The following is a 12,897-nucleotide window of genomic DNA, read 5'->3' on the forward strand; positions in this document are numbered from 1 at the left end:
ACAGAAAGACATGTAGGTAAGACAGATTTCTAAGATCACAAAGAGTGTGTTTGGATTCCAGACTGTCTTCTTGAGTTGCCCTAAGCAGCAGACCTGCCAGGAATGAGTCTCAGCTTCATCTGAGTCAGTGAAACACAGCTGTATGTCACACCTTTATCAGTGATTTGGGTGAGGGCTGGCATGCATCCTCAGTAAGTTCACAGATGACACCAAGGGGAGAGAAATGGAATGCTGCATCTAGGAGCTGCAACAGCTTGGCACACAGCAGTCTCTGTGACAACATGCTAGGTGCATGCTGTGGAAGTTTGGGGTGGCTTCAGAAGCCCTTTCAAAGAGAGAGCCTGGGTTTCAGGACACCTCTGTCAGGTGTCAGGCACCAGGCCAAAAATATCTTCCTTGCTTCCAAGTTTTTCACCCAAGCAGAATAGAAGGGTTCAATCCAGACTCCTTTCCTTGTTGTCTGTACTCCACTGCTGACTGTGGAGGCTTTGCATCCCTTTAAACAGAAATGTCATGTCCATACCCCATGCATGTGGGATGACTGTGTGGGTAAGACCTGCCAGCAAGGATCTGGAGCTCCAGAATTTGTTGGTTCCAATGCAGACAAAGAGCCAGCCAGAGGACAGTAAATGTAAGGTCACAACTGCTACTACACTGTATCATGTACATACATCATATGTATCATATCAAAAGCAACTTTTGGGAACTCTTGTGCAGTGATTATCTGAAGAGTTTTGCTGTGCTGTCTGTTGTGGACATGCTGTGTTTTTCAAATTGAACATACACTGAAACCCTGGCCACTCCTCATTAGTAGCAACCCAGCAGGATTGATCTCCTGGCATTATTTCCAGGGTGACTATGGGTAGCCTGCATCCCTAAAAGCTTGCTCCTAAACTACTCTGTAACAGCACTGGCAGCTTAATTTAAGCCCTCTTCTGACACTCTCAGGGCTGCCTTCTTTCACACGTGCACTGTTTCTGGAGCCCAGGACTGCAGGGAGTGCCATGCTTTGATGTTGCTGTAGTATATTAGTGTACTCCAGTATAAGCAGTACCTGGGCTGCAAATGTGGATATTAACAGTGACTCATGGGAGAGGTGTGAAATCCCTGAAGTCAAAATGTACAGTTCCAGTAGACCTCTGTGCTTTGGTACTTTGTGTAGAGATACGGTTTTCTCCTTGAAAAACAGATTCACCAGCATTCTGTTTCCCATCTCCTGCAAATTTGTAAAGCCAGTCTTGGCACAAAGGGAACATAATCTCCTACTGTTCCCATCTTGCTGTTCTTCCTGCAGGCAAATGCGACGGGTGGAGGAGGACATGTACAAATGGTGCAGAAAGCAATGAAGGATCTGACTTACAGGTCCCTCTGCTTCCCTGAGGAGATCAAAGCTAAAGGAATGGACAGCAAGGAAGACATCCCCTACTACTATTACCGGGATGATGGCATTAAGGTCTGGGAGGCTATAAAGAGGTAAAAGACCATAGTTCTAGATATTGGCTAATAAAGTCGCCGAGACACAGACCTCATTTTTTTCCTGCTCACTTTGATCTTCATCACATAAATAATATCTGGGCTGGTTAGTCATGTAATGCCTTTTTCATCCAGTATATCTCATCTGAGGAAAATTATTTAGTCAAGCACACACTCTTGAAAGAGTGCTAATTCCTGCATTTTTCAGTGCTGTTTCCTTGCATTCTGTATTTCAGAATTTACAAGTATGTACTCTTCTATAGAGTTTCACACAAATTTAGTGAGTTGGAATTCAGCCTGCAGAAGTTTACTTATCATTTTTTTCAGCTGTGTGCAAGCCGAAAGAGGACTCAGTTCTCTAAGCCAGCCATGTGAGCTCATCAAGGTTCCTGTGGACTGAAAATATAAGCTTGGCTTCCATGATGGTTCTCTTTTGAAACTCAGTAAATTAGGTATAATATGACTGGAACAAAACCTTTCTTAAAATGCCTTAAAATTGCAAAGTCAGTTTAATCAGGAAGGGCAGCAGCTCTGAGTAAGGAGAGGTACTGCAAGGCTGCTTGACCACACAAACACGGCTCCTTTTCACATCTGAAACACTGCCTTGGATGATTTATATGGTTTTTATTTTGCAATGGCATTTAATTTAACAACCAGCATGTTTTTGCCTGGCATAAGTTGCTTACCAAATATGCAGCTGTTTCTGATCACATGACTTTTGAAAAGCATGTTCATTAAAAATCAAATCTTTTGTGTACACAAAGTAGGACTTTAATGATGCAAGCATAATGTTGGAAGTTCTGGGGACATCTTTGTCTCCTGTGTTTTCTCTGGTTTTTGACAAGGGCTTATCTTTCAATATTTCCTGCAATTGTGAGTGCCAATTTGAGAGAAAAGGGAGTTGTAACTTTGCTGTGGTTGTTTTCTTCATGTATTCAATTTCTTTTTGTCCTTCTTCTCTTTCCTGTGTTTTCTTTGCAGATTGAGATATGCCTTTCAAGTACCAGGTAGTACTTACTCAGTTTGACTGTTTGTGGGTGTTAACCTTGCTAGAGGATGATGTTACACTGCCCCAGTCTTGGCTGAGAGTTGTGAATCATTTGGTTTATAAATGGTGTGGGCATACTGAGTGTGTGAGATGATGACCCATGAACCCATGGTCATGCATGTGTCTGCTCACCAGGAATCTCCTACACTCTGCAGGGATATCAGTCTCCACTTTTTGATGAAATAATTTATATCTCAGCATTACTTCACATGTTGTAGATGGCCTAGACCCAAGGAACCTGATAAGGTTGTTCCCACAGAAACAATGAGTCTCACACAGCAAATTTGTCAAGTGCTCTAGTCCTCTTCCTATTTCTGATCTAACTGCAGATAGATACACCAGCCCAAAGATACTTCAGCCCAGAAGGTCTCACCCACACTTGATACACTAATTTCTGTTTGTGTGGAAGGGGGTCTGAAATGCTGTCATTTTCTGAGAGGAGGATCCCCTTCCTGTATCACCTGGCACCAGTGCCAAGTGCATGGAGACAGAGCTTATGGAGAGCAGCTTTCTCTCTGCATGTTGCAGAGTTTTTGTTTTCCTTAAACTTCCTCTGGAAGCTAAAATTGCTTAAACTTTTGGTGTTTATGCAGTTATTTCTCTGCCTCAGTGACAACTCTTGATTGGCTAATAGGAACCACAATGATAGATTTGTAAAAGTCTCCAAATAGCAATAAATTTATAAAATGTATAAATTTATATTTTATTAAGGGATAAATCTTTGTTGGATAACAATTCTTAATCACATCAGTCAGCTTTTACAGTCAAGTGTTTCACTCTATGGGCTGTCAAAATATTTGGTAAGAGATTTAGCAAGGTAACTGCAGAGCTAATGGAGTATCTCAGCACAACTCCATTAACCAGTCCTTTGGTCATCAACTGCAGCTCTTTAAGGAAATCAGGATTACTTCTTTTCACTGCTTTCAAAACTACTTCTGTTATCTTATGTTTTAAGATAACAGATTTTAAAATGTTGTAAGAGCCTTTCTTTCAGAGTGAGCTAGCCTGGGAAGCATTTACAGGAAGAGGCATCTTGTGAAGAGGAACTGAACAGGAGGCAGACATCTGCTGTAAACAGTGGGTATAGGAAATAGCTCTAGACCTCTTCTTCCCAGGAGAAGTTTCCTGTGCCACTAAAGTATTTCACAAAAAGGATGTCAAATAGGAGAGGTCAACTACTGGCATTCAGGAGCAGCTTTGGAGTGTCCCACACACAGGGAATGGTACTGGTATCAGAGTTTGGGACCCCACTGCCCAGTGTAGGAGCCATATGGATATGGAAGAGGGAGGCTGTGTGGAGTGAGGACATGATGTAGATGCGAAGGCAGAGGTCTGTGCAGGAGCAAAGCCTCAAATAAGAGAATAAAGCACACAGGATTTTTCAGTGTGGTCCAGGAACTTTTTGTTGGGGGAAGAAGTGATACTGCAGTCCAGAATGAATCAAAGTTGCTTCTGTTCATTCCCACCACTTACAGGAAGGAGATATGAGAGTTTTGAGACCTTCTCTTGCCCTTCTCTCTTTCTCCATGTAGCACCTGCAAGGTCAGAAGATCATCTTCTGGAATGGCAGATTGCATTCTCCTTTTCATTTTGTTTTGTTCATTTGTTCCTGTCTGCAGTTTTGCAGAGGATGTAATTCACATCTACTATGAGAGCGACGAGGTGGTGTGTGAGGATGTGGAGCTGCAGGCCTTTGTCAAAGACATTTATGTCTATGGAATGAGGGGTGTCAAAGCCTCAGGTAAGGTGTGAGCCCAGCCAGGTCTGCAGCTTGTCCAGTCCCTGCTGACAGCAGTGCTGAGTGCACAGCACAAGTTAGAGACCCTTTCTCTTCTTGGCCTGAAGATGCTTGGTTTTACTGTGAGACCCTGGCTCAGGCCATCTCTCAGGAGACAGCTCATTCCTTTGACACAGATTCCCATGATCATCTTGGGAAAACTTGTGTAATCTCTCTACACTGGGGACAGGTCCTTTGCTTTTGTCTGCTCATGCTTTAAGCATTAGGAGGTGTGTCTGTGTGTGTTGGAACCACCAGGCAGACTGATAAAAATGAAGGAGCAGCGAGGTCCCTTTAATCCTCTCCTCCAAACCTCACACCAAATAAGAACATGTAAGAACCTCCCCAGGAGTATATTGCTGCATTTTACATTTGTTCAGCATTTGTGCCATCACTGAACTATCCTGCACTCTTCAAGAAAAAATAATTATTTCCAAAAAATATTCTCCTTTGTTCTGTCTCTTCTCACTGCCTCTCTTTTCTTGCAAACCATTACTTGGCCATGAGAGCTCTCATCCATAACATGGCTCAATTTGCCCACCTGAGTAAATACTCCTGTTGTTCCCTAAACTTGTTGCTTTTCTCTTCCACACACATTTTTTCCAAGCAGATTTTCAGGAATTTATATATGTGGCTGGGGATTCTTCCTATTGTCCTGTCTGATTTACATCTGTCAACACCTGTTGGCCAGTGACCATGGGCAGATGGCTCTGGTGTTGCAGAAGCACACTCTGGGGTGCCAGATGTCCAGGCAAAACTGTGATGTTTCCAATCATTATGTTCTGGTGGATAAAAGGCTTCTGGGTTCTATCTGCCTGAACAAGCAAAGGTTCATTTTTGTTTGTCTAGTTGTCTCTTAGCAAAAGTTTAGAAATTATGTTCCTCCTGGTAAGAATATCATTCTTGACCTAAACATCTTGATATGGGACAAACACTGAGCCTTTCCAGGGCTCCAGCTGGGGTGGGATGCTATAGGCACCACTGGTGGGAGGACTGCCACTACAGATGGGAAATCTACCAGGCTTGCAGCATCTCTTTCTGCACTGCTGCTGCTCCAAGGGTTGTATCACAGAGAAGGGAGCTTTGGTGGGGTAAGTGGAGAATGGGAGGAGGCTAAAAGTGAGGGAGGCTGTGGCACCTGTTTCTGCCCTGGGAGGGCTGCTGTGATTGGGAGAATGCCAAACTCTTTTAAAGACAAGCACAGTATACATAGAATAGCAGGACACAGGAGGGGATGGAGCATCCTCCCCTCTTTGGGCTTGGTGGCTGGCCAGAGGTACCTCTTCCCTCTCTCAGGGTGAGTTCACATCTGCATCAGGTTGGCAGGGGAGAGATGAAGCAGCTGGCAGAGGCAGCCTGGGCAGGGGCAGCTTGCCACTGTCTGCAGGTAGGGTGGGACCTGTGGCAGGTCTCATGATGGGCTGAGACAGAGGGTGCAGCGCAGGACTGTGATTTAGTGAGGACAGGAGTGATACAGGCCTGGGGTTGCTTTGGTTGCAAAATATTTCCCTAGTCCCTGACTATTTTGTTTTTTCTTTATATAACTCTGATCATTCTCCTTCAAAGACAGCTTAATGCAACTATTTCTGTTCCTCATTCTGTTGTTTGTCTTTCAGAAGTTCTCATTTCCTCACTTCCCGTTTCAGCGAATAAACTCTCCCTGCACTCTTTCTTGCAATACGTTTGATTGCTGAACCTCAGACCTTTATAAAGGCAAGCACATGGTCGCTTCCTCCTTGCCATGAACCTTCCCTGCTCGCACTGCAGACTGAAGAGAAATGGAACATCTGAGGTCCCTGCCCTGGGGACTCTGGGAGTTCCTTGCTGCAGGGTAGGTAGGACAGGGACAGTGTTTTTTAAAGGCATAATTATACTTTGTCTTTTCCTTATGGAAAACCACACACTTTGCAGACAGTGGTGATGCTTCACAGGCTTGTGAGAAGTAAGGCTGTTTTTACAGCTGCACAGCCAAGGCACAGAGAGGTTGAGGAGCTCCTGTTAGCCCACACAGCAAGATTCATAGAATGTCCTGTTCTTCAGTGACGGCTGCATGGCCCTCTAACCCATATTTCTGATTACTACTGGGTGGCAGGATTACTTCATTCCTGGGTTAAGCTTTTCTTCTCCCTCATTTAGGGTTCCCTAAGATGATCAGGACACGAGAGACACTAGCAGAATATCTCACAGTGATCATGTTCACTACATCGGCTCAACATGCAGCTGTGAATTTTGGTCAGGTAGGAATTTGTGGGAAGACTGTTCTTCTTTCTGGGCTGGGAGGTACATCTACCAGGGAGGGGTCTGAGAAGCATTTTCTAGTAGATGTTCAAATTTACATTACTTTTTCGGGTCAAAATAACTACAAACCCATCTACAAATCCCTGTGTAGTCTGTGGAAACTGAACTAATTTGGAAGCTGAGAAAGACATTTAAAGTCCTACATATGTACCAAAGATCGGATATGGGGTTCATACTCATATATTTTAGTTTTGTTGTTTTTATTATGTGAATAATTTTTTAAGCATTTAAATGGCATTGCTGCTCATTTCTTGAGTTTACAAACCAAGTGGCAACTTGGAGCTTCCTGTGTGATGTTTAATGTGTCACATAACCTGTGTTATCCCTGCCTGCCTTGACTAATATATATCTGTCCTGAAACAACCTGCCTTTCAAGTGCTATTTCTTTCAACATCAAGGCGTTTTGGAAAGTAAATTTAACAGCCAGAAGCAAACCACTTTGTCAGTCACAGAGCTTTTTCACTGAGTGGGTGGTCAGCCACTGGAGCAGGCTCCCCAGGGAAGTGGTCAAGTTCCAAGGTCAGTTCCAAGCCTGTCAAAGTTCAAGGAGCATTTAGATCATGCTCTTAGTCTGATGGTTTAGTTTTAGGTAGTTCTGCAGGGAGATGGACTAGATGATCCTTATAGGTCCCTTCCAACTTGAGATATTCTATGATTTTATGAGCTGGTTTTTTTTTATTTTTGGCATGTTCTTGCTTCAGGCATAGGTGGTCTCTGAGATGTGATCTCAGAGATAAGCAGAGAGACCATCTTTCTTATGGTGGTTATTCCCAAATACCCTGTGTCACTTTCTATGCTGACCCTCCTGTCCACCCCTGCAGCTCAGGAGCCCTGGAGAAGGTCTGGAACCTGGTGTCCAAGGAACTCAAACTGTTGCTGTGACATGTCCATGACCAGAGACCTCTGCAGCTATTCCCTTCTAACTTGTCTTTACAACTGGTTGAAACAACTCCCAGTGCCCCCCTCAGAATATCCTGTCTGTTCAAGTATCACCAAGAAGCCATCTCTTAATTTGGCATACAGAGGATATGCAGCCCATCAGTAAAAAGATCTTCAGCCATGGAACCAAAAGGCAGAGAGGGCTGAGGGGAGGAGGAGGAGGTGGCTGTGCACTCCCCCTCAGACAGAGCAGGGGATATGTATGAAGGTAATGAGAAAGTGATTGGGAAAGAAAGAGTTCTGGTGACTGCAGCATCTTAGATGGTGGCAAAACTCAGGGTCATATCTGAGACAAAATGAGACATCAGCATCTCAGAGCACTGCACCAAGCCAGAAGTGACTGTGTTTCCCAGTCTGCTGCTCACTGTGGCCATAGCTGTCTGTCGTATTCCATATTTCTTGATGAACCAGCATGCTTTATCTCTGTTAGTATCTGACCACATGGGCATTCACTGTGGGCATGTTCTTGGAGGAAATAGAAAAAATAAACTGGAGTAAAGGTGATCACCTCAAGTAATCAGAAGGGAACTTTTTTTAAATAAAATATTTAAGGGCTTAGCCAGTCTGATGAATTTGGGCTGTGTGGCACATGCCTGTGGTTATCAGAATAAATACCCCCACTGAGATTACTCAGCTCTCTCTCTTGTGAGTTCCTGAGCAAAACAGTAGGGACTTCCTTGTCACCTCCAGTCCTTCTCTAGAGCATCTCCTTGTCTTAACATCTTCTCTGTCTGAGTGGCTCATATTACAGAAGCAAACTCCCTGTTGGCAAACTCCTGATTTTCTTTGGTGTGTTCCTAAATACCAAGCACAGCAGGTTTTCACTGTGGTGTCTCGCTCTTCTGTGCAGTATGACTGGTGTTCCTGGATTCCCAACGCCCCTCCAACAATGCGCTGCCCTCCTCCAACAGAAAAGGGGACAGTCACCATCGAGCAAATCGTGGAGAGCCTGCCAGACAGAGGACGTTCTTGTTGGCATCTTGGGGCTGTCTGGGCCTTGAGCCAGTTCCAGGACAAAGAAGTAAGTCAAGCTCCCTGCTCTAGGTGCCAGAGATGTGAGACCATGAGGGCCGTGGCAAGACTGCACAGACTCACGAGACTGTTGTCCTTCCCTGTGCCTGACTTGGCCATTTTCACCTTTCTGTGGAGATGTGTCATTGCTGGGGTTTGCCTCTGTTCTGCCAGATGCAGACCAGCCCTGAGCAAGAAGTTGTGTTTTTACTCTGAGGCTGTCTAAGCCATGATCAAAGTTTATAAGCTTGAGGATGGCATTGCTGAATAAGGATGCTGGTGTGGGAGCCAGAGGGCTTCAGAGGCATAAGGGTTTTCTCCATTCCTTGTCCCTGCTGGGGAAGTGCTGGGGAAGAAGATACAGCAGCACTGTGCCCCCATGTCCTGGTCCTTTGGAAAATCTGCTCCAGTGCCATGTGCACTGCAGCTGTGGCTTGTGCCTGGTGGGTGAGGAGTGAAAACAAAACAAGCCTACAGAAGGCTTTGCAGGCATGGTCTGTGGTCATTTCCCTCATGTAAAATGAGGTTGTAATTACTTGGTTATTTCACACAAGGGTTCTGGAAAATATGTTTAGAAATCACTACATAGAAGATGATGGACAGAGGGTACTTTAAATTCAGTTTCTCTATAAGAAGACAGCAGTACTAGCAGAGAAGCTTGTACTGTGGGGAAATAGTTCCCAAAGTTCCCAAAGCAGTGCCAGTGTGCATAATTGGCAGTGCACTTTTCAGAGCACCCTCAGAGTCCATGCTGACTAAAGCAACTGTCGTACTGAACTCTGGAGGACAGTTTTAGGTCAACAGAATCTTACATTGTCACTGAATGAAGCAGTCATCTTCCTTTTAAATCTCTGGCTGTGAATTCCCCTCTCATGCTATCCTTTTTTCTAGCAGCATAAATGTTTGTGTGGCTATACAGAGATCTGGCATAGGAAGCTGGTCTGACTGACCACTGGCCTGAAAAAAAGTGCATGGTTTTCAGTGGATGAGGTCTCTTTAGGTCAAGGAGTGCCATGTAGACACCTGAACCAGCACCACAGAAAGGTGCAGGGATGGAAGGAAGCAGCCAGCAGTAAAGGGAAGGTGTAGGCTAGCTTAAATATTGATAATACTATTTTAATAGAAGCATTTGTGAGGTGAGGCTCTGGGTGGTGTTCTGCCAAATGGCATAATGTTGAAACAGAATTGCCTTTTCTTTCTCAAAGCATGATTTCTTGGTGTTTTTCAATTAGCTGTTTCTGGGCATGTACCCAGATGAACACTTCGTGGAGAAACCGGTGAAAGAGGCCATGGCAAAATTCCGCAAGAATTTGGATGAGATTGTCAACAGCATCACCGAGCGCAACAAGAACAAAAAGCTTCCTTACTACTACCTTTCCCCAGATCGTATCCCCAACAGTGTTGCTGTTTGAGCACATAGCCAGGAGAGTTTGAAGACCTGTAAAGCTAATGATGTTTTTCTGTTATAGGCTTCTTCAATTAGCTTTTCAGAAATGAATAAGAAATCCACCCTCTCCGTCAGAGCTTGCTTAAGTCTATTTGAACTTTCAAAATAAATTTGGTTACTACCAATCTTGCAAACAGAGTCTAACTGACAACCCTCTAGGTCAAATTTGTTACAAATTTATTTTTCCAGGATTTTCAAACTAACCTTAGAATCGATAGACATGTTTCTGTTATCTTCCCCTCTCCTTGTCAAAACAATGTGATCACAGATTCACATACTTAATGGAAATAGTACCATGAGCAATGTGCAAGTCACATTTTAAAATCCTTCCTGTTTTTAATAGGTGACACGGGGGACGTAAAAAAATAGAACATTTAAAGTTTATGCATTGTTTTGAATCAGATCAATGTCAAGTATTTTTGCTACCATCACGAATATCCTAATCAAGATGAAGGTAGAAGCAGGAAATTTTCTTGACATAGCTGATGGGGTTTTATCACTTTCTTACCATGCTCATGTGAAATGACATCTCACAGGAGATGAAAATTTTGTAGCTACTTAAACTTAAGTATTTTCTACATAAAACTAGGAAGGTTTGTTTTCACCTCTGCCAGCAGAGTTTGGTGTCATTCACATGTAGAGAGAAATGTTCTGCTTAAAGCAGTGTCAGCAAGTACAGACCTAGCAGCACTTATGCTCTGTTTCATTGCTGAGGCTGCTGGGTTTGTGGACAATTTCTTCTGTTTTGTGGGGAATGAAGAGGCTACTTTGTATAATGGAAAAATTTGTGGAGAAGGCTTGATTGACAGCTTCTAAGAGGAATCTTTAAATTTGGCCAATTGAGCATAACTGGCACATTTCATCTTAGTTATAAACCACTGAGTTTTGTCTGTTTTGTTTAGAGCTGTTTACGTTCAAACACTTGGGCTCTGGTAGAAGTTGAGGAAGCCACTGAGAAAAGCAAAATTGTGGTTTGTGAAATTTAAAAGTTGTGGTTTTGCTGATTAGATTTTGGGTTTATTTTTCTGAGAATTTGTCCCTTGTATTTAATCTGCCAGCATTCAGTGTATTTTCTCAATAGCTAAGAAGTTTCTTGTGCTAATAAAACAAAGCTGAACATCAAATTTATATTTCCTAATTCAGCATCTAATGCTGTATGTCTCAAAAACCTTGTAAGAATAAACAAAACATGCTTTGTAGAGAAATTAAGCTTATATCGTTGACAAATACAGTTATTTGTATCATTCATGTGTGATTTGGAAAAGAGTACTACTAAAATATACATCTTTTCATATGAAACAGGTGTGAAAAGTGATTTTAGACCCTTCATAGCAGATTCATTCCTTTTTCTTTCCCCCCAACCAAAGACTGAGAAAAATATGGAAGGTAAAACCATTTCCTATTTATGATTTTGGCATCGCCTTCTCACTGCAGCCCATGAGAAATGATGAATGTAGAAGTGGAGTAAAGCAACAGGGAATAGGACCAATGAATTAGAGACTTGAGAGCCCACTGCCTTGAAAACAGAAAAGTGCAACTTAAATGCAATGAGCTGATGCAATATATCCAGCATGCCAGCTCTAACTTTTGTCCTTCTAGTATGTACAGAGAATGTCCTCTTGCTTCATTTGATAATAATTTGCATAGTCAAGTATCTGTTTGGAAAACAAAATATGGAAGGAGACTGGTGGATGTTCTCTCACATCTGTGCACTCTGCTGTAGCCTGTGGACCTGGGGTACAAGTAGGTTGGTTGATGGGAGGTTTGGGGAATTAAACGTGTAGCTTTGAAAACTGGCATTAGAATCTGATTAGATGGCAGGAAAGGCTGTGGAAAGAGGTAAAGAGGTTAAAAGTAATACTGGCACCAGAAAATAAGCAGATACTTGCAAATAATGAAGTGCTTACTCTTCCAGGGTGTCTGAGCATACATGCTGCTGTCCCATTCTCAGCTCCTTTTTCAGCTTGTCTCCATCAGAAAGTCACCTTCCTGGGCATGGGCCATGTGTTCCTTCCCCACATCTTTAGCCATGACTTGCTCAGAGGTGTTTCCCAAGTCATGGTACTAAGGTGTACCCACTTGCAGGTTCTCTCCTAGGTGGAAGTGAAAATATCAGCTCTCTCTGAAGTGTGTCATGCACTCAGCTCAGACATGGAGCTGGATGTGCATCAGCCCAGCTCTGACAGGGTTTGCCAGACAGTAGCTTGTGTCTTGGCTGGATGGCTATTGCTACTGGCCAACGTAGCCTGACTCTTCAACTGAGTCTCCCTTGCTGGAAAATCAGTTGCAGTGATTCTCACTGGCTGGAAGATTGAACTAGTTTCAGGAAGCTGGTTCAGGAAGTCCTGCCAGCACATCTGAACTTGCTTTCCTCTTTTTGCAGGATGAATTTAACTCTATAAACTAATTTTGGGATTGTCCCTTTCCCGAACCCCAAGCATTCCTTGCAACAGTATGATTCTCATTGCCCCTAAAAAGAAAGCCCTCTTACTTCTTAGTCATCCCATGGGAAGTAAGCTACCCTTTTCCTATCAATCCCCATTTTACATGTGGGGAAATGGAACAAGAGCAATAACATTTAGTAGATCAGCTCTGATTTGAGGTTCTTCCTTTCTAGAGAGAGCATGAGAAAGCTGTGTATCTGAAGCATGCTAGTTTTATCCTTCTAGAGAGCAGACAACAGGTGCAGGCCTGGCTGCTTGGAATTACTTGCTCTGTTGCATGTTGAGCAGAACATAAACCTCAAAAGATGTGTTTCTAACTAGCAAGCTTCAACCAACAGCTGCTCGTTCCTGCTACAGTAACAGCGATGTGGTATCTAGGAAGAAATTGCACACACTGAGATAGTATCACAAGGGCGTAGTTTTCTTTATTTATACTATAAAAAGGCATAAATATTTCGCA

At 43.3% G+C, this 12,897-nt stretch overlaps 1 protein-coding gene across 5 annotated transcripts in view; it reads left to right on the forward strand.

Annotated features, from left to right (window-relative positions):
• Positions 1 to 11,292, forward strand: part of ALOX5 (arachidonate 5-lipoxygenase) — a 32,914-nt gene extending 21,622 nt beyond the window's left edge. For 4 of the 5 annotated variants that reach the window (XM_086899929.1, XM_086899930.1, XM_023929542.2 and 1 more), the window contains 5 exons: positions 1,295 to 1,473; positions 4,141 to 4,262; positions 6,435 to 6,535; positions 8,386 to 8,556; positions 9,779 to 11,292. In XM_086899929.1, the coding sequence (XP_086756055.1) occupies positions 1,295 to 1,473; positions 4,141 to 4,262; positions 6,435 to 6,535; positions 8,386 to 8,556; positions 9,779 to 9,958 (753 nt within the window). In that variant the 3' untranslated portion in view covers positions 9,959 to 11,292. Of the gene's footprint in view, positions 1 to 1,294; positions 1,474 to 4,140; positions 4,263 to 5,914; positions 6,130 to 6,434; positions 6,536 to 8,385; positions 8,557 to 9,778 lie in introns of all 5 variants that reach the window. The other variant, XR_015289887.1, reaches the window with a different exon arrangement.
• The last annotated feature ends 1,605 nt before the right edge of the window (positions 11,293 to 12,897 follow it).

The sequence above is a fragment of the Cyanistes caeruleus genome, chromosome 8 (genome assembly GCF_971803275.1).
Source record: "Cyanistes caeruleus chromosome 8, bCyaCae1.hap1.1, whole genome shotgun sequence".
Lineage (NCBI taxonomy): Eukaryota > Metazoa > Chordata > Aves > Passeriformes > Paridae > Cyanistes > Cyanistes caeruleus.